Below are 21286 nucleotides of genomic sequence, written 5' to 3'. Positions count from 1 at the left end.
TGTTCTGTTTCTTCAAGCTTCAAGAGACGGTGAAGAGAAAGTTGGAAGGAGCACGCTCACCCCTCAATGGCGAACAGCAGAATGGAGCCTGTGACAGTAGCTTCTCCCCAACCAGCAAGCGGATACGGAAGGATGTACCTGGGATTGAGGGAATCAACAGCTTGCCCAATAATTTGCCTTTGCCTTCTATTTCCCCTCTTCACCAGCTTGACATAAAACCATCACTGCCCCTGCAGAACAGTGGAACTCATGCTGGTGGTCTGGATGACCTGGGTAAAAACGGTGGACTTCCAGAGATAAAACTCCCAATCAATGGATGCACAGAGCTTGAGGATAGTTTTAACATCCTGCACAACAACAGCAACAACAGCAGCAAGGAGCTAAAACAAGAGCCCTTGGATGATCCTAGCTGCATGGACAATTCTGACACATCACTTTCAAATCAGAATAAACTTTTTTCAGACATTAACCTGAATGATCAAGAGTGGCAGGAGTTAATAGATGAGCTGGCTAACACTGTTCCAGAGGATGACATACAAGATTTGTTCAATGAAGACTTCGAAGAGAAAAAGGAGCCTGAATTTCCCAGACCAGCCACTGAGATTCAAGAGAGTGCGAGTGTTAAAAGTGACCCATCGCACTCTCCATTTGCCCATGTTCCTCTTGGGTCTCCCCAGGTAAGGCCTTCTTCTTCAGGTCCTCCATTTTCAAATGTCCCTACAGCATCTAGCATACCTTCTGTCTCTAGTGCGCCCCCAGCTCCACTCTCTGACAGCTCACCAGCAAATTGTGTGGTTCAGTCACCCCAGACTCCTAACCAAGCACATACCCCAAGCCAAACTCAGTCAAGGCCGGGTAATGGTTATCTCATTAATCCAACAACAGTGGCAACAGCTGCCCCGGGGCCTGGCCAAGTGGCTGTGCCCAGCACTGACTTATCTCCAGCTGAACAGCTTAAACAGATGGCAGCACAGCAGCAGCAACGAGCTAAGCTCATGCAGCAAAAGCAACAGCAGCAGCAGCAGCAGCAACAACATCCAAATCAAGCATCTAGTTGGTCTCCAGTGGGGCCTCCATCTAGTCCTTATGGAGGACCCTTCAGTACAGACAAACCAAATAGCCCAATGATATATCCCCAAGCCTTTAACAACCAAAATCCTGTAGTGCCTCCTACGGCAAGCAACCCACAAAAGACTACGATGAATAACTACCTCCCTCAAAACCACATGAATATGATCGGTCAGCAGCCAAATAATCTGGGTACAAACTCCTTGAGCAAACAAACCAATATGCTTTCTTATGGCAACACTAAACCTCTGACTCATTTCAATGCTGACTTGAGTCAAAGAATGACTCCACCGATGGCCAATCCCAGCAAGAATCCCATGATGCCATACATGCAGCAGCAGCAGCAGCAGCCCCAACAACCGCAGATGCAGGCTCAAATGACGCACTTGAGTGAGGAGCAGAAGCGCATGCTTATCATGAAGCAGAAAGGAATGATGAACCAGACGATGGCTTATGGAACACTTCCCTCCCTTGGTCAGGTAAGTGTGAGCAGATAACGCTCTTTTAATGACTTAATTCATTATTTTGTTGCAAAATCCAAGAGGGAGTGTGTGTGCTTAAGTCAAGGGTCACTAGGTACTTTTGGAATTTGAGAGTGTGCTGTGGGTGCCAGCCACAAACATGGCTGCCGTGGATGTATAGCGTGACACAAAATGGCTGCTGAGGTGAAACGGTAAAAGACAAAATGGGCGTCATGGGCTGTGATATAGAACAAAATGGCTGCTACATCTTAAAGAGCAGGAAAATGCCACACTGATCATTAGTTGGTCGATCACTATGGCATTTCCTTGTAGTTGTGGGGTGATTCATGTTTGACTTGTTTGCCTTTGCTTTGGAGGGAAAGAGGGTTCTAAGGATATGAGTGATCTCTCAGGAGTGGAGAGTTGCTATGGACTTGCTAATGGATGGCCTCTTGTTAATGCTAGCACAAACCACTTTTACAATATCAGAACAGTAAGTAATTTTTCTGAGCTAGCTGTGAGGCAAAGGCTGGCAATTCATGTGTCCATGTGGCAATGGTGTGCAATGGCATGTGTTTACTAGGTGCCAGTAGTGTGGCCAAATGAAAAAGGGCGAAGGGCTCCTGCACCTTTAATATTTGGATTAATATTTGGCTTGAGCTACAAGCTACACCTGCTGAAATTTCCTCTCTCCACAACTATTAAAAGCAGGAGCTCTTGTCATCTCCTTTACCTGTCCACCTTATTTGCCAATAAAGGACAACCACCATCCTCTGCTCATGGCAGATTCCAAAAGAAAAGCCACTAGTTGCCATCTGTACAAGGTGGATTGTGAGGCTATTGGTGCTCCTGTCCTCATCCATGTAGAAGTCCTCTTCCACGTCATTGTTTATTGTGTGGTCTATCACCTTAGAGACCACAGCTGTGAAAGTGAATAAGCACCTGCCCCGACATTGTAGTTATTTGCTTCATTGTAGAATACTGTAGTCTCATCTGCGAAATAAGAACATAAGAGGGGTGCAGTTTGATCAGACCAATGGCCCACCAACATCAGCATCCAGTTCTCAAAGTGTCCAGCCTGATGACTATGGGAAGCCCACAAGCTGCACCCAAGGGCAACAGCACTCTTCTTGCTTGTGATTCTCAGCAGCTAGCATTCAGATGCACATTGGTGCTTCTGGCAGTGGACATAGAACATAGCCATAGCTGATAGCCTTATCCCCCATGGTTTTTGCCAAATCCTCTTTTAAAGTCGGTGGCCATTAATGCATATTGTGGAAGAAAATTCCATACTTTAACTCTGTGCTGAAGATTTGGAGCATTTTCTTTTGTCTGCCCCAAATCTTCCAATCATCTCTGTGGGTAGAGAACCTTTTTTTTTTCAGCCTGATAGCAATGTTACAAGGCCTGTATGCCGGCAGTGGGCAGGGCTGGAGAAGAAAGTGGGCAGAGCAATGGATGTGACTTCTACCTTCGTACACTAGGCCACATTCCAACCACACAGAAGTGTGTATACCCACTACACTCCTCTCTCCAGCCAAGCAAGCAAGGAGCACGAACACAGATCAAGGACACATTCCAGCCAGGCAAAAGCACTTCACTCAGAGCAGGCCTGGTGAAGGGCATGGCCACGGAAGGAAGGAGAGTCCTGAGAGGCAGATAAAGAGCTCGGAGGGGGGCACATTAGATCCCTGGGACTGATATTCCCCACCCTGACTTAAAACCTTTTTTATTTTTCTGAGTATGGCCAAACAGGGCAAGCTTCGTGTTCCTGACAAGTTAAAAGATGATATTTAAAAAACAACCCTTGATTTCAAGGTAAAATGTTGATACAAGCTCAAGAAAGAAACCATACTTGTACCTCATAACCCTCTGCCCCAATATCTCATTTAGCTCACCTTCAAATGACCTGAGCAGAAATAGAACCCTAATGTTTCCATATTGAAAGATCTTTCCAGTCCCAGCGGGCCAATTTAGAGGCACACAAGAGAAAAGTTTGGCTTAGGTGGGAAAGGTAAAACAGTAGCCTTCCATCTGGAATGTATTTCCCCTTCTTTCTCTTACTGTTTTCCTGAAAAATGTTTGTTGATTGACCTCCCTATGCAGTCAGGAATAATTGTTCCTCACAATGATGGGAAAAGATCTGCTGATAACATAGAGCTAAAGTCACAAAGCACTTTCTGTCCTCTTCTCCCTACATCAGGAAACAAAGAGAATCAAGGATGGCTAGAATCTCTTACCTTACTTTTATTCTGTCCTTTATAGAAACAATAATAGGAAAAGAGGAAAAAATACCCTCCTTTCTTCTTTTTGAAACTGTCTCCAAAATGGGGGCATATCACTGCATGGTTAATATCTTTTATTGTGCTTTACTGTACATTTCTTCTAACCTGTACTCTCACAATAAACTAGTGCTGTATGTATTTTAGAGCTGCCACATTAAAAGCTACATAGAGGCCATTATTCCTACAGAGAAGCCTTCCCCAAACTGGTGCCCTCCAGATTTTTTTGGGACAGCAGCTCCCATTAGGCCCAGCCAGCACAGCCAGAAGTTGTAGCCCAAAACATTTGGAGGATTGGAGAAGGCTGCTACAGAGCAATGCAAGAGAGTTCATTCTTTAGCACTACGCCTGATCTAGAATCAATAGTTGCTTAGCTGTGCATTTGTTTGCGGGGAAGGAAGGGAGCCTCTCTTTATGTGTCAAAAACCTGTTGCTCTTCATTTGGCTGATTGAAAATTGCATAATTGTTCCTACCAACAACACAGCCTGCGCTGCTTCTGTGGTATTGTGCAGGGCACACAGTCCACAAAGAAATGTGCAAGACCCCACACTGTGTGCATTATTGAAACCTTCATTCTCTGATTCCTTGTTGTGCCCTACACATCTATGATACTAAAGTGGGGAGGGAGAGAGAGAGAGAGAGAGAGAGAGAGAGAGAGAGAGAGAGAGAGAGAATGAATCCTTAGTGGGCATGCCTAAAGGGACATACGCCAATGCCACTATGACTATTGTCAGAGTAATGGGATTTTTAAAAATGAATGCAGCCAGAATGAAGTAAAGCCCCAGAAACAATGCTGTGATCATATACTGGGCAGATAGTAGCAATCTTATATGGGACATGCTAGCATTCCAGGGCCATCTATGCTGATAGCTTATCAGACTATCTTAATGTGTGCCCCTCCTGCCGCATATGGCACTTGGCACTGTTTTGTATGCCATGTTAGCGACATGAACACCCTGCAGAGAGATCAGTAGCACACAACCTTCATGTTAACATGTCAGTGAGTAGCTGGTGCTCTGGCTTGTTTTCTCGGCTTTGATGAGCTTCATTAATTATACTAAAAGAAAAGAAAGGTGTGTATGGCTGGAGAGAAACCCATTTAACTCACCGTGAATAGGAGTAATTGGACAGTTGGCAGGGTGTTAAATTGGTGGTCTAGTGAGAGAAACTAAAAAAAAAGGTGCATTATTCCTGCATGCACAAAAGGTGGTAGAAGTTGTCTAATCTCCTACTGAATATTGTTTCTCTGGAGTGCAGTGGTCATGACTCATTTCTCAGCTGAAAGCCTGCAATAAGTATTATTTGCATTGCCAAACCTCTGCCACCAGTTCTGTAAAGAACATAATCCATAGAAAATACAGACTCTAATGCTTCAAGTGCAGTGTTTTATGCTAATCCCAGTTGTGTTATAATGAACACTGGGCGGTTCCTGTGCCTGTGTTTTTTTCAGCAGAGCTGCTGGGTATCAGGGGGCACCGTTGAAAGCAAGTCCTGCTTGGTTTACACAAGACCGTCAATGCTCTTAAAGAGCTCCGTGTATGTTGACTCATGCATGTGACCAAGCAATGCTGCTGTCTCTATGCACTCCTTGTGTTATGAATGGTCCCTTAACAAAGTCTTTACTATTAGTATTGCACTGCAGCCACACCATAGGCATTAACTTCTGTGACTATATACCTCTGTATAATTAACAGTTTTGGATCATAGGTGTGCATCTTCTTCAGTAAAGTGATGGAGATTTCCTGCTGTCTTACACCTGAGCTGCAAAAGGGTGTGGAAGTGGAGTGTATATCCATCAAGATCTCCCTTTTCCTGTCACATGCTGGACATACAGCTGTGCACAGTCTCTATCTCCATTTTCTCTGCTCCCTTTGGCTTAGGGCAGTGGTGTCCAAACTTTTTTCAAAGAGGGCCAGATTTGATGAAGTGAAGGGCCGTGAGGGCCGACCAAAGTTGGTCACCTTTTTTTAGGATTGAAGTTGTTGAGGTTTTTACCCCAGGAAATAAACTGCCACAGGGGCTGGATTAAACTGACTGGCAGGCCGCATTAGGCACCCAGAACGGACTTTGGACATACCTGGCTTGGGGGGGGGGTATGTCCCCAAAAAACAACCAAGTCCCATTTTGTTTCAATTGAGATTTGGCCCACAGTATTTTAGCAGCAAACATGTACAGACATCCCTTCTCTGGAACTGTAAGGTCAGAGTTTTTTGCTCCCCCCCCCTTCCCCCTACTAGTACGTGCAGTTGCTTTACTGTAGTGATAGGCAACGCATTGGATTTGTTGTGATGTGTCAAAAAAAAGTTGGGGAGGGGAGAAGGAGAGCTTACAGACACCACTGAGAAGTCACAGGGTTCCAGGATTGTGAGTTTTAGTTTCATCTGAAGAAGCAGAAGGATAGCAATATGGTGGATGGGTGCAGTAAAGCAAATCTGGGGCCTAATGGTAAAATGAGGTTTAACAATAAAAGAGATGGACCAGGCCAGCTAGTGGGAACAATGTGAGAATTCTGTCCAAACCAGTCCTAGTTGGTTTGTTTCTTTTTGCATAGAAAATTCAGAGCTGGACTGCTAAGCAAGGGCATTAGGTGACAATTCAGTGCAATTGTGCAAGCGGCTTCTGACACAGCAGGGGGAGAGAACTGCTGGTTTCTGAACACACTTAAAAAATCAGGACCACTGGTGGATATGCATACTTTGGGGCAGGGGTGTAGAAGGTGCATGGTACAGTGGTACCTCTGGTTAAGAACTTAATTCGTTCCGGAGGTCTGTTCTTAACCTGAAACTGTTCTTAACCTGAAGCACCACTTTAGCTAATGGGGCCTCCCGCTGCTGCGGCACCGCCATACCACGATTTCTGTTCTCATCCTGAAGCAAAGTTCGCAACCCGAGGTACTACTTCCGGGTTAGCGGAGTCTGTAACCCAAAGTGTTTGTAACTCAGGGTGTTTGTAACCCAAGGTACCACTGTACTCAGTTTCTTCTGGTGCCCAAGCCCACAAATCCAAAGTAGTGTCGCACGTTATGACTGCTGTGTTAGTGGGGCTCTGGATGACCTTGAGACATAGGACACAGCTGAAAAAGTGAAGCTGTTGTAAGAGATTTGTATAAGGGAAACCTTGTTCACACAGGCAGAGTATTTACATTTCTGGGCAGCCTGATTTGTGAGTGGCAAAGTTGCTGGCGATAAATACCGATGGGTTTTCTGTGACACCATATGTTAGGTTCTTTTTTAATCCTAAAATAACTACAAGAAAGATGTCTGCTTAGAAGTCATTAAGCGTGTCTCCTTTTGAGAGAGAGAGAAAATGGTAAAATGTTTGATTTCTTCAATATAAACGTGTAACTGTGGAAGAAAAATGGGTGCAGTGGAAGAGATCTTGTGTGCCTAAGAGAAAATCAAACATTTGGAATAGAGAATGCTGTCAGGAGTCTGTGAGTATGAGAAGAAGAGAGGCAGGAGCAAAATAGAATTCTCTATGGGTGAAGAGAAATATAATAAAACCATGAATCTACCCCCATGTGGCTATGAGGATGCTGCCACTATAAAGACTACAGAAAATGCAGCTGCCTTGTTTGAAATTAGAGGTATGTGAGAGAGTAGGAGAAATAACAAGAATCCCCTTGAGATTCTGTTTTTATAGTGTTTTTGTTCTACATCTTAAATATTTGTAGCTGATTTAGTGTCTTTGTTCTGCATATTTGGACACGAAATAGGGACTTACACACAGATATTTTCTCTTATTTCCAACTGACAAGTGCATTAATTTTATTCCCAGGACTGGGAGAGAAATTCTTTTCTTTACCGTTCTGAAAACACGACCTCATATAGTTATTAAAATTTCAGTTGGTTTACTATGATTCCAGACTTTTTAAAAGTCGTCCAACTTAATCATATCCTGTTGCAGTGAATTCCATCAATTAATTAGGCACTGTGTGAATACGTATTTCCTTTTCTCTATCCTTAACATGTTGCTAAACAATTCCTTTGGATGACCTTGAGATCTAGTATCATGAGCAATTGTTTCGTTGTGTTACACTTTTTTTAAAAGGGGGGCAGCAAGGGGTCAGGTACCCTCCCTGCCCACACAACATGCCAGTCCCATCTCTGACATTCTTGGATGTCATTTTGAAGCTATAGTGTTTGAATGTTAGCTGCATGCAGAGTCAATAACCTGGAGAAAATCTGATCATTGACAATGCTATCTGAGTTCATGTATACTAGACGTTATGTGCGTAGGCTGTATTAGTTATCGCCCACTGTGACTCCTGTGTTTGATCTACAACCAGATACTTTCCCAGTCATCAAGATTTTCTAGTATAATTCACAGAAGGTTCAGACCTATACAGAAAAAGACCCAATTTCCCATAACTTTTTGGCAGGCTGAGAAATAAGTATATATATGCCTCCAGATGAACTTGATCTGCAAGGTGACCATGCTGCTTTTAAGCCTAGTGATGTTTTCACATGCATGTAATGCCTCACGTTACTCACATCAGCCTGCTTGTACATATACTGCCTTTTGAGGTGTCTTATTGTTAGCTTCAGTTTTCTGCATGGCGGTTGTCAGTGCATCCTTCTTTCTGTTGGTCCTCAAACTGCTCTTGTAATAAAAAATTCCTTCCAGTAGCACCTTAAAGACCAACTAAGTTAGTTCTTGGTATGAGCTTTCGTGTGCATGCACACTTCTTCAGATACTAGTTCTCATACCAAGAAGTAACTTAGTTGGTCTTTAAGGTGCTACTGGAAGGAATTTTTTATTTTGACTATGGCAGACCAACACGGCTACCTATCTGTAACTGCTCTTGTAATGAATCTGACATTCATGTTGGCATGGCCTATTTCAGTGAGCTTATGGAACTAGGTTGTTGTTTGTTGCTCTTTTTGGTGATGACTTTGGAACTGATCCGTCAGGTGCCAATGATTCTGCACCTCTGTGCTCCTTACATATTGGTCGTATTCTCATGTAACAAATGTGCTAATGGCTAGGGAGGACACGGTAGCCTCCCTGGTCCTTTTAGCTCAATGCAGCGCAGCAGCTTAGCATGTTTTCTGAACCCAGGATTGTGGTTAAGCTCTTTCATCCTTAATCACTATCTGTAACCAAGGTTTGTTCTTGGCTGCAGATGATGGTTAAGGAGGAGACCACAGTCCTGGGTTTGGACAGCATGAACGAATGGCTGGCTATAAATGCATATAAGCAAATAAATAAACAGAAGTGCATAACAAGACATCCTTGTGTATAGTTCCAAGTTCCTCTCTACTGCCAGCCTGCCAAATTTCAAGGGTTTCTTGTTGATTGCAAGATTCTGTGGATTCCTTTCCCATTTGCAAGCTTCTTAGGCTTGTCTGACTGTGACTGGGGACCAGATCTTCTATGGTAAATGTGGATAGCCAACTTTGGAGAAACATGGAGGAAGCCTCCAAAAGAGGCACACTCATGGCCGTGTCTGCCCCCCCCCCCCCAGCCAGCCAATCGGCATTGGTAAGAAGGGGTTAAGAGGAAGTGAAGAGGATGTGGGGGGGGGGAGGAACGCCATCACCTCCCCCCAGTGAGTGAAGGGTGGTGACTGAAGAACAGTCCTTGCAGCAGGGCTGGGGGATTTGTGGCCCTCCAGATGTTGTTGGACCTAGAGAGGAAAGCCAATTTAATTTGGTCCATATTTTTAAGCAAATTGACCCAATTTGTACCTGAGCTAATACAAAGATCAGAAAGAAAATTATTCTTCCAAGTTCACACTTCTCCAAACTTTGCAATAGAATCTCAGCTGAAAACATATACCAAAATGCACACAAAAAAGAGAGAAAACACATTTTAGGACAAAAGCACTTAGAAATGCATGCGCTAAGATAAAATACCCTTAAATGCTAGATGGTGTTTGAATTGCCTACCTTTTTTTTTACTAGTTGGGAAGTAAAAGAGGAAAGGGTTGGTTCACTACGCAGCTGGAAATTATTCCTATGGAGTGGAAGAAAGAATCCTTTCTGTCACTGGGCATTTAAAGTAGTTGTGATGTGGGCATTAGGCACTTAGTCTCAATATGTATGAACTCCCATTCTTGTCTAAATTTTATTGTGTGAATCAGGACTAGATATGTATGCATGTGTGCATGCAATCTCTGCATCACATGTTATTTTAACTTGCTTTTAACTTGCTTTCCACCTGAAAATCCACAAAGCAGCAAGCACTGGTCCATTAAACTCCAATATAAATTTTAAACAAAAATAAAGTAACAGCAAGGTAAAATCCACAGCGAACTAGCAGCAATCAAGTTTCAACAGCCATAAAATAGTTACTGAGAACAGTCATAAGGCCCCCCAAAGGCCTGCTGTAAAAGTACCACCTTTGCTAAATGCCGGAAGGATTAAGGAAATAGTACCTTCTATATGTAGTGCTAGGGCTGTTAGCACACTTCTCCACCTCATTGACAGGAACTCCAGTTGGGTGAGTTTGTGAACTGGTCCTGAAAGACAAAGGCAAATAAATCACTGAGTTGCTCACTGCTGCCTTCTGCTGAAGACACTAAGGAAATCATTTGCCATATTTCCGCTGGGAAAGCTGCAAAAATAGTTTGCTGGTGTTTTCTGATGAGAACATGCTTAGCCTTCTCTTGCCAGGTGCATTTCCAATAAAATCTTCTCCTTCCTGTGTTGTTCCAGATGTGTTTGAGAGGTCAGTTCTAGATCTAGAATACCGGTGGAGGTAAAAGCAGGGCTTCTTTTCAGCAGGAACTCACGGGAACTGAGTTCTGACACCTCTTGGGTGGTCCCCATTGCCATTATAAGAGAACAAGGGAGAAGTTCAGGGTGAGTTCTAGCACCTCTTTTTCTAGAAAAATGGCACTGGGTAAAAGCAATTGTGGAGAGGTGTTCAGGGGGAGAGCAATTGGAGAGGAAAAGTTACACACCCACTTCACCCTGCCCCTTTTCAGCTGCAAGGTGCTCTCTCCTTCCTAATTTCCTAATGGTGGGTTGCAGTGGTAGAAGGACCTTTGAACAAACATTACACATGGTTGCAGTGTAACATGTAGTTTGACCATCAGTCTTGCCCAGTTTTAGATACATTTCCTACAACCCTGGTGAGCAAAAAAAGAAAACAACGACATATATATGACAACACTGGCCACAGGTATAAGTTGAAACTATTGTTGGCATCCATCTGTCTTGAGAGACAATGGAGTTGGCCTCTGGGGGTGAAGTCCAACCATGCATTAGCAGCACCAAAGAGACCTCCCCGGGATACAGGCCTGGGCAGTCTGTATGCAGGTCCTGGGCTGCCTGGATGAGACCCCTGTCTCAGCCTCACTTATGTGGAAAGCAGAGCAATTTGTTTGGCATCAGCTTGGCTGCAGGAGTTGCCAGAAGTAGGCAGACAAGGTACCACCCAACTGTCTTAGGGACATCACTGTTGTTAGAATTTGTTAGTCACTTTTTTGCACAGGGCAACCTAAAGCAGCTTACAAACAAACAAACAGATGGACAGACAGGCAATAATGTAGATGCATTAAAATGAAAGAGAAACATTAAAAACAATCCACCCACTTTAAAAAGTCAACAGATAGTTAAAAGGCCGAAGGCCTGGTTATAGAGAAAAGTTTTTACCTTGCGCCTAAAGATATATAATGAAGGTGCTAGGTGAGCCTCCCTTAGGAGAGCATTCCACAAATGGGGAGCCACTTCAGGAAAGGTCCACTCTTGTGTTGTCATGAAGAAGGGCCTGAGTTCAGAGTACGGGTTGGTTCATATGGGGAGAGTTACCACATAATTCCACAGATGAAGCCATCAAGTGGTATTAGATTCTGAGGCATGAAACTTGGAAACTCTTTGCCATTTGTGTTTATATTACATGCAAGATGCCTTGAATACAAGCACACTTTATTTCCAAATGCATCTGGTGCCACCTTAAGTCTTACTTTCCACGTTCCATTTGAAGCATCTGTGGACCAAGAACAGCAGTACCAGCACAAACACGAACACAAGTTTAACCCTGTTAACTCTCATTTCAGGCATTGACATCTGTATCTATTTTCTATAATTATGGAGGGGTTTTCTTAGATGAGTTGCCCAAGTTTCAGAGCTGGATATGCAATCCCTGACAAAATCCAATGTGTCTTGCGGTTTTGCCATATTCCTGTTATAGCTTTGTGCTTTGTTGTGCTAAGTGCAGCATCCCCATTCATAATCAGTTCTTCAAAAAGACAGTGATTTCATTTAATTGAAATTAACACTTGGACTTGTTTCCATCTGCAGCTGACAGCAGTCCTAGCCCCACAGTAATGTCTAGTAATGTTTGCGAGATGTGCTGGCCCTGAATATTAAGCCATCAGCATGCATGATCACTGTGTAAGGGAGGAATCCTGTTTAGCATGAGGCATCGTCTGTGATGCCCCACAATTCTTGAGGAACTGTGTCTTCCAGACTTTCAAGTCTCCTGTATTTTTGGAACTCCAGCTAAAACCTGGAAAACTCCTTCCGTGTGCTGAAGAATTTACACCCTTTGTTGTCAGCTAGCACGTCATTCAGTGTTAGCAACTGGAAACCTTGCCCCATGTCATGATTCCCTGGCTGTGTGATCTCTTCTGTGGTCAGTCCATGTAGCTGCTTGATAAGCTTTGTTCAGTCCAGATTGAAATTAGAGATGAGGTGCAGGTTTACTCAGAGCTAAGTCTCTTCACTTGTGTTTACTTGCTTGCTAAGTAAGGGCTCATCCACATTTTCATTTTTTTTATAGTTTAGTTTTAAGGAATGTAAATTGATTTTATTTTATCTTGTTCCATTTTGGAAAGATTGGAAGGAATTTGGTTTTATTTTTAAAGACGAGAAACCGAAAGGTAAAACTTCTTTTTTTGTGGCATTATACTGCTTATGGGCATAAAGAAAAACTTCCTTGAAGGAATTTGCCTTCATAATTAATTTTTTATATTTAGCTTTGCCTGGAGTTGGGGTTTTTTAAGCTCCTGAGACTGCTGGACATTCTTCTGAGAATTATAGCTATATGTTCTATCAAATTAACTATTTTCCCTCAAGGGGCAACTTTTTACTGCTGTAACAACCGTAAGTCAATATTTAATTTATTGTACCCTTGCTTCCTCCATTTTTCTCCTGCTCCATTCTTTCTTTATATTATTCTTTGGTTTTCTATATGCATGTCTTCCCTCACAAATGTGATGTCTCTGTGTTTGTTTGTTTGTAGAGCAAAAACCTCCTAGGAGACTTAGTTTGGTCAGAATTGAGTAACACTTCCAGAGTTAATGCTAAATACATTACTTCTGGTTAATGAGCCACCATAGTCACTGGAGGGCCATGATAATTTGTGTCCCGGGCTTTTTGGGCTCTTCTACCCATGTACTGTCTGAAACCAAAGGGGCACATTGGTTGCCAGATGTGAAATATATTAGCATTATTTTTAGCTTTCCTACCCTATTATCAATCTGTTCCCATGCTTGGAGACATACCCACAAACATCTAGCCCTTAATTCTCAGCTTGTGCTCAGAGGGGCCCCTCGCCCAGTTCTGTATGCTCTGTATGCTCGCCTAGCTGAGCCACTAGTTTGCTCTGATTGGTAGACCTCAAGGTTCAAGCAAAAAAATATGAAGTAGGCCTCGCAAGCCCATGGTCTGCTGAATGTATTGGTGATGGTTTGGAGGACTACCCGATGTAACAGCTATTTCCTAAAACGCTTTCTTGAGCATTCCCTTCTGGATTAGAAGCATTCCTTGTTTTAAATGTAGTGCAGAAAAAGGAAATTCAATGCATAATGGCTTCCTCCCCAAAATACACTTTCCTGTGTGAACTTCCATACTGGCCAGTTAACTTCTGTGACCTACCGTACCTTACAGGATTTCTCCAAGGATTGCAATGATAATGTATGTTAACTGTGCTGAGGACTCTTAAAGCTGCAATTCTCACCCCACTAACCTGGGAGCAAACCCCATTGAATTCAGCAGGACTGAGGAGACACACTGATCGGCACCACATACATGCCTTTTAGCTGGCTTTTGTATTATTATTCTTTCGGTAAGATGTTAGTTCTGGTTGATCATACTTTTCTCTCTGAAGCAGATACAATGAAGCTATCACATATCCCCTTGTGGATTGCTTCCTTTGGTAGCGTTCAATGAAATAACACAAGGATGCTCTACTATGACAAAAGGAGGGTTTAGCTATGAATTTCTGAGTGGATAAAATAAATAAGACTCAATACTAGACCTCAGTGCAGGAGCATTCTGCAGCCTATTCAAGCACTGCCTTAAGACTACTTTAAGCAGGCATTTCGGAAATGTAGCAAGTTCTGCAATGAAATGCTACTGTATATCCCTAATGGGTTACCTATGTCTGTAGCTGAGAGGGTTGAAAAAACCAAACTACAGTGGTGCCTTGCAAGACAAAATTAATTCGTTCCGCGAGTTTTGTCGTCTTGCGATTTTTTTCGTCTTGCGAAGCACGGTGTCAGGGAAGTTTTGGAAAAGCTTCAAAAATCATCAAAGTCTTTAAAAACCTCAAAAGGCTACCACATTGCGTTCTATGAGTTGCTCCTCGAAGTCAAGTCGCAACTGTATTAACGGTGTTAAGAAAAAGGAAACAAACTTGCAAGACGTTTCGGTCTTGTGAAGCAAGCCCATAGGGAAAATCGTCTTGCGAAGCAGCTCAAAAAACAAAAAACCCTTTCGTCTAGCGAGTTTTTTGTCTTGCGAGGCATTCGTCTTGCGAGGTACCACTGTAATGCTCAAAAGAAGGAGTCCCTATTCTATCTTGGGTCATTCGTCATATGCATTTAAAAAAACATTTTTTAAAAATTTGGAACTTTTAAAAATTGCAACCAGTTTGCATGCAAGTCAATACGACACGAGGCTTCTGTGTGCAACTGACTTGGCTGTTTGCACTGAGGAGGCAATTTAAGTAGATTTCTGTAACCTAAAAGATATGGGGAAGGACTCCAAACCACTCTCAGTCCCACCTACGACCTGCATTATTAATAATGGACTACATTGCAGGGCTGCTACAACTTTATGCTCTTTCAGCACAGCCCTACAACATGCAATTTTGTTTTGCTTTTAAATGTTTTTATGTTGCCATACACCACCCTGATGCTTTGTGACAGTGGTACCTCAGGTTACAAATGCTTTGGGTTACAACCTGAAAGTTATGTTACCCGAAGGTAACGAAACCCTAGGGTCCACTATAAATCTAGGAAGACTGGACTCTATTTGATTTGGGATTTGCATTAGCACTAAAATAAGAAATGAGTTAGGAAGAACAGGACCTCTTTTCTCCGCTGTTGCCTCTGTGTGTGTGTGTGTGTGTGTGTGTGTGTGTGTGTGTGCGCGTGCACCCAGGTGGCCAATTCCGGCTACATTTAAATCTTGGATATCTTCATTGATTTTTATGGGCAACACACTCTTTCACCCCTGGGGACATTTTAAAATACCTTCACAGTGAGACCCAGGAAATGACCTACCCAAACAATAAGATTATGTCTCCTCCTTCTCACTCCTCTCTTTGCAGGTATTCCATTTTATTTCTCCTACCACCTGTTTGTCAGATTTTTGCCATCTCAGTTTATCGATATTCCGTGCCATTCTTATGGGACTTCTTTGCCTCCATAGATTTCTCTTCCTCTCTGTCAAGATAGGTTGTACTCTTGCAAGCCACCCCCACTTTGTATGCATGTTGCTGTTTTGTATGCATGATGGCAGCCGTAAAAACATAAATAGAGCCTGCTGGATCAGGCCAGTGGCCCATCTAGTAGAGCATGCTGTTCTCACAATGGTCAACCATATCTGGCTGTGGGAAACCTGCAAGAGGATCTGAGCACAAGAGCTCTCTCCCCTTCTGCAGTTTCCAGCAACTGATACTCAGTCTAAAAACACTCTCTCCTACATATACTCCATAGTTTTGACTCTAAACATACTTTTTTGTAAGTAAGTTCCACTGCTTTTTTTTTTTTAAAAAAAACACCTTCTAAAGAGTGTGCTTGGATTTCAAGCTAAAACTCAGAGTATTTCCTACTCTACACTATCTAACCCTTCAGGCAGAAAAGTAAAGAAAAGCTTTCAAATGCCTCAAAATACTTTTAATGGTTTATGTGTCCCGTTTCATTTTGTAACTCTTCTGGGGATTGAATTAGAATGTGTCCATCAAGCTTTCGCAGACAGGAAAGCCATGCCTGCACTTGCTTCTCACAATCCGCCAATCCCTTCTCTTGCACAGTGTGGTGCTTTTATCTGAGAGGCAGCAGTGACTGGATGGGGGAAATGCTGGTCAGATCTCTTCTCAACTGTGAAGCTCATTGGCCACTCTCTGCCTGTGCACCTCATCCAGCCGGGCTATTGTGAGCCTCAAAGGGGGAAGGGCTATAGCTCAGTGGATGGGGAGCCTCTGCCCTTCCAGATGCTATAACCTGTGCCATCCCTGACTACTGACCATGTTGGCTGGGACTGATAATAGTTGGAGCTCAGAAATATCTGGGGGCCACTGATTCTGCACCCCTGGCTTAAAGAAACGGTGCAAACAGGCAGACTGTCAGAGAGGACTTTGCCCCACTCTGCTCCCTTCCATTCCTTTTTACTGTCACACTTCACAGAGCTAAGCCAAGGCTTGGCTTAGTGCTGGGTTTCCCAAACTTGGATCTCCAGCTGTTTTTGGACTACAACTCCCATCATCCCTAGCTAGTAGGGCCAGAGGTCTGGGATGATGGGAATTGTAGTCCAAAAACAGCTAGAGACCCAAGTTTGGGAAACCCTGGCTTAGTGTTTTCCTGAACTGGAACTCATGGCTCAGCTCTCTCCTTCTGTTGCCAAGAACCATGAGTCCTGGATGGGGGGGGGGGGATGATAAGCTGAACCCTGGCTTAGCTCAGGAGCAAAAAGGATCATGGAGGAGCAAAGTGGCTGTGAGCTCTTGCTTTATTTTTATTTTAGAGAAGCCCTTCTTTTGGCTGGAATCCTGTTGCAGCACTTCAAGAGTGTCCATTGTGCGATCTCAACTACTAACTCCGGAGAGTATAGGGATTACATTTCCTGGTATTTAGATAAACACTAAATCCTTCACCTTTTAAAAAAAGATTGCTATGATTACATAAAGGGTTGGATTTATTCCCCCCAAGGTTGCTTTCAAAAGGGACACAGGTGTCACCTGCAGATGCAGTCACAGCTTGAGAGAGGTTGTTTTGGCTAGAAAGGGTCTGCCTGGCAGATGCATTGTCAGCGTATGATTTTGATGCTAATGAAGCCATGAAAAGGCTCAAGAAGAGCCACAACACAGCCCCAGTGGTGACTGCAGAGAGGGAGACAAGGAGGAACACAGTCACCCAGGGCTAGATTGTCAAGATATACTGCTAAAAGAACACAGCCTATGAAAAGAGGGGAAGGGCTCTCTGCTCTTTTTCTCCGGAAACAAAAGCTCTGCTAGTCTCCCCCCACCCAGGGGGTCTGTATGCTGCTGCAACCAGAATATTTCCCTATACATCTGGGTGATAGAAGTCCAATCAAATCCCACTGGACCACAGCAGACAGTCTTCCTGTGCAAATATTTATTTTGCATACACATATGTGGGGGAGGATTGCACCAGCTTATGCACATTTGAAATCCCAACACTGCAGGTGATCTGTACTCTGCATTTTTTGCAGGGTGAATATTTCAGTGTCAGAGCCTATGGACATATGGACAAGCACATGTGCAGATAGAATCTCAAATGGATAGGGGCAAGCAGGTGTGACCATCTGTCTTCTGTCTCCCACTCCCACCTCTATACAGATGAAACCTCTGCACAGGGTTCTTATTTTTGATTATTCAAAAATATGGTGTTAGCATATTGTTTAAACCTCTGCTTCTTCCCAATTGACAGCCCGGCAGATCTCCATAGTGGTTGCTTGCGTGTTTAATGTCACAGGTATTTGCATTACCTGTTTGCTTTGGCTTGTTTTGCCGTGTCATTTACAGTGGATTGGATCCAGACTTGCTCCTCTGCAAACAGAGGGGCTCCTTCTGTTTCTGGAGGGAACTGGGACCTAGCAGATGCTCCCCACTGGAGGAAGAGGACAAGGAGGAGGTTTTGGCTGGTTTTCCCTTTCCCCTACAACCCCCAGCACCACACCCCACACTGCTCCAGAGGGCTCCCCAACCCATCATAGCAGCTTTTCAGAGTTCACAGGGTTAATAATATGGGGAAATTACCTCCTCTCCTGCTTCCTACTAACACTCTGCTGAATGGAAGTCTGAATCCAACCCAGTTTCTGTGATGTCGTGGTTTTGTCTCTGCTTTGCTTTTAATTTACAATAACAATCCTGGCAACGCATCCCCAACATTCCCATATCATGCTTCTAGCTGTGCATCTGTCCATTTCTCTGGGTCAGGAAGGCTGGAACTTGGCAATTGGAACAGGGCTGCTGCATCAGCATTGAAGCAGCTCGGACTGGGAGCTTATATGAAAGATGGAGGCTTCCTTCCTGACTCTTAGCCATGCCCTGATGTGGACAGGTCTCCCTCCACTCAAGTAGCCTCACATGTAGCTCACACAGCACTTCAGCAGCAGCTCCTGCCAGGCTCAACCATCTCCTCTGCTCCTGTGACGCTGCAGGAGATGAAGCGGGCTCTACAAGCAAGCCAGGAACCCAGGGATGCTGACCTCCAGTCCTGGGTCAGGCATATCCAGGTCCAACAGCTCTTCGTTGTCTCTGGCAGCAACCCTTGCTCCTCCCTTGAGGAAAAGTCAGATTTGAGGTATGGGCAGGGCTGAATTCTGACAGCACCTCTCCTATAAGAGCTGTTTTGGACTTGCTGTAAGTGTGAATGTGTTTGCCTCTTAAAGTATCTGTCTCAGTGAGAGCAGTACAGGCGTCAAAGTGTGATAAGTCTTTGCTAAACTCAAGTAATTGTTCATGTAGGGATATAGTGGCAATGGTACTATTAATCGCCATGGCATAGGAGATCAGTGTCATATCTCAAAGCCCCTTTAAGACTGAGTGAGACCACATGCAAAATACTGCCTCAAAAACCAGACACTGCTCTGTATTCTTGTATTCCTTACTGCCTTCATTGCATATCAGACACTGTAGAGTTCCATAAAGTTTTTCATTTCCACTTTTAACAGACACCAGAAAGCAATATGTACACGGTTGCATTGAATCCAGTCTTTATAGCAGCCTCTAAAGCACATCAGCACATCAAACTTTCATGCATTCCGTGCATTTAGGAAATCACTCATTTCTTTGCTCCAACATTTATATGGTTGCTTTGAACAATGAATTCAGTGGCAAGCTTCCAGCCACACATACCTTCAGTGGGCATTTGCTGGGAACTGGCAGCTCAAAATTGGATTTCCTCCCAATGCTAGGTAAGGTTGTTTTTATTCACAGAATATTTTATTTTATTTTATAAATATGTTAGTTACATTAATATCCCACTTTTCCTACCAGGAGATCCAATATGGTTTCTTGTCTAGGTATTAGGCAGCCCTGGACCTCCTTAGCTTTAAACACAGAGTTGCGTCAGTCATCCTGTCCTGAGCATCCCCCAGCCAAAGAAGGTGTGTGTCGGATAGCAATTCTTTATTGTCAAAAGCACACACTTACAAAAACACCTACAGTGACCCAGATACACATGCACACACGCTTCTAGGCAGCTGTTCCCAGGTCCATGCCCACACAGAAATTACAGCAACAGTGGGACCATGACACACACACACACACCAGCTTATGTGCCTGCATCTGATGAAGTGCATGCATGCAACCTGAGGCTTCTCCTACACGGAAGCCACCACTGCTCTTCAGGCCTCTTCTGGTTCTAGGAGACAGTGGTGCAGGGGATGGAGAGGATTTGACTGGTTCGCTCCTTGCCTGAACAGGCTCTTCCTCTGCTCCGACAAATCCTGACTCCTTTGACCCTTCCTCTTTCCCCAGCTTCTGTCTCACTAAGGCAGCACCAAACCCCATAAGTCGCTGGCCCCTTCTCCTGGGAAAATTCTCTGGGCCCCTGCCTCTGCCACACACTCGACAAAGCCCTGGCACATCCTCAAACCAGGGTCAGCATGTCTTTCTAATGTGAAGATAGCCCTAATCTACCTACCCGTTTGTCAGGAAGCACCAGTGTCATCTTGGCTCCAGCTAGATCATTATATTCACCTTTTTCAAAGCAGTGAGTGCTGCTGTCAATAAGTCCCTTGGCACGATATGTGGGAGCATAATCATTAATAGCTTTATAGAATGTTTCGCATAGAGATGGTTTTATTATCTTGTTCATTGCCATAAAGACTTGGGCACTTAGGCCACGGTTAGTCTTTGCATGCCTATTTTGGACTTATTTACTTTCTTGGAGGTGCACATGTGGAGGTGGGGACACACACACACACACACACACACACACCATTTACAGCACTAACAAAAAGCACATACTTTTCACTGGTTTAGTATATGGATGTGGTACTTAAAAGCAGAGACACTGACCCCCCTTCACCTGTTTCCTGCAACACACAAAACAAAATATGCCTGTGCAAAGTTTCCTCAGGATACACCAAGATGCCCAAAATAAAGCTTGCTGATTGCTTATTCATTAGTGGAAGATATGTTTAGGGCAGCAACAGCCAACCTGGTGTCCTCCACATGTTATGGACTACAGCGCTCATCAGCCCCAGGCAGTGGGAGTTGTAGTTGACAAATCCGGAAGTCAGAACATTGGCTCTCCTTGGCGTAGGGGGTACAGTCACACCCACACATTGAAAGGACAGGTGAGAGGAGTCATGGGGCCACCAATAATCCTGCCACTGATGTGCTTGTTGCTGGGTGCACCTTTCCACCACCAGCACACTCAGCCATGGTTCTACAAAGAGAGCATAATAATAATAATAATAATAATAATAATAATAATAATAATAATAATAATTTATTATTTATACCCCGCCCATCTGGCTGGGCTTCCCCAGCCACTCTGGGCGGCTTCCAAAAGAATATTAAAATATTATAATACAGCAAACATTAAAAGCTTCCCGAGACAGGGCTGACCTCAGATGTCTTCTAAAAGCCTGGTAGTTGTTGTTCTCTTTGACATCTGGAGGGAGGGTGTTCCACAGGGAAGGCGCCACTACCGAGAAGGCCCTCTGCCTGGTTCCCTGTAACTTGGCTTCTCGCAGTGAGGGAACTGCCAGAAGGCCCTCGGTGCTGGACCTCAGTGTCCGGGTAGAATGATGGAGGTGGAGACGCTCCTTCAGATATACTGGACCAAGGCCGTTTAGGGCTTTAAAGGTCAGCACCAACACTTTGAATTGTGCTCGGAAACGTACTGGGAGCCAATGTAGGTCTTTCAAGACCGGTGTTATGTGGTCTCTGCGGCCGAGAGAAGACACTGCATGGGACAGGAGGGAAGAGGAGAAACTGGTGACACTTTTGAAAATCTGTTTCTCCCTTACCTTCCAGTGTGGATTCCCTCTTAAGTGGAGGACCTCTATGGTTGTACATCATGTGTGCATAGAGCCCCTTTT

The 21286-nt window shown here is 44.0% G+C and overlaps 1 protein-coding gene and 1 long non-coding RNA gene across 2 annotated transcripts in view; one reads left to right on the top strand and one right to left on the bottom strand.

The window, feature by feature from the left end:
- The window catches only part of MAML3 (mastermind like transcriptional coactivator 3), a 272708-nt gene that overhangs the window by 150464 nt on the left and 100958 nt on the right, over positions 1–21286 (top strand). Inside the window, exon 2 of the mRNA XM_083519876.1 lies at positions 18–1547. Coding sequence (XP_083376002.1) covers positions 18–1547 — 1530 coding nt within the window. The remainder of the gene's footprint in view (positions 1–17; positions 1548–21286) is intronic.
- LOC310714688 lies at positions 2443–14883 on the bottom strand. The gene is made up of 4 exons (XR_014529975.1): positions 14531–14883; positions 9383–14176; positions 8612–9261; positions 2443–8409 (listed from the first exon to the last, which is right to left on the bottom strand). It is a non-coding gene; the product is annotated as an uncharacterized lncRNA (long non-coding RNA).

The sequence above is a fragment of the Podarcis liolepis genome (assembly GCF_965112155.1).
Source record: "Podarcis liolepis genome assembly, chromosome: 9".
Taxonomy (NCBI): domain Eukaryota; kingdom Metazoa; phylum Chordata; class Lepidosauria; order Squamata; family Lacertidae; genus Podarcis; species Podarcis liolepis.
This window is presented reverse-complemented; position numbering and strand designations above follow the sequence as displayed.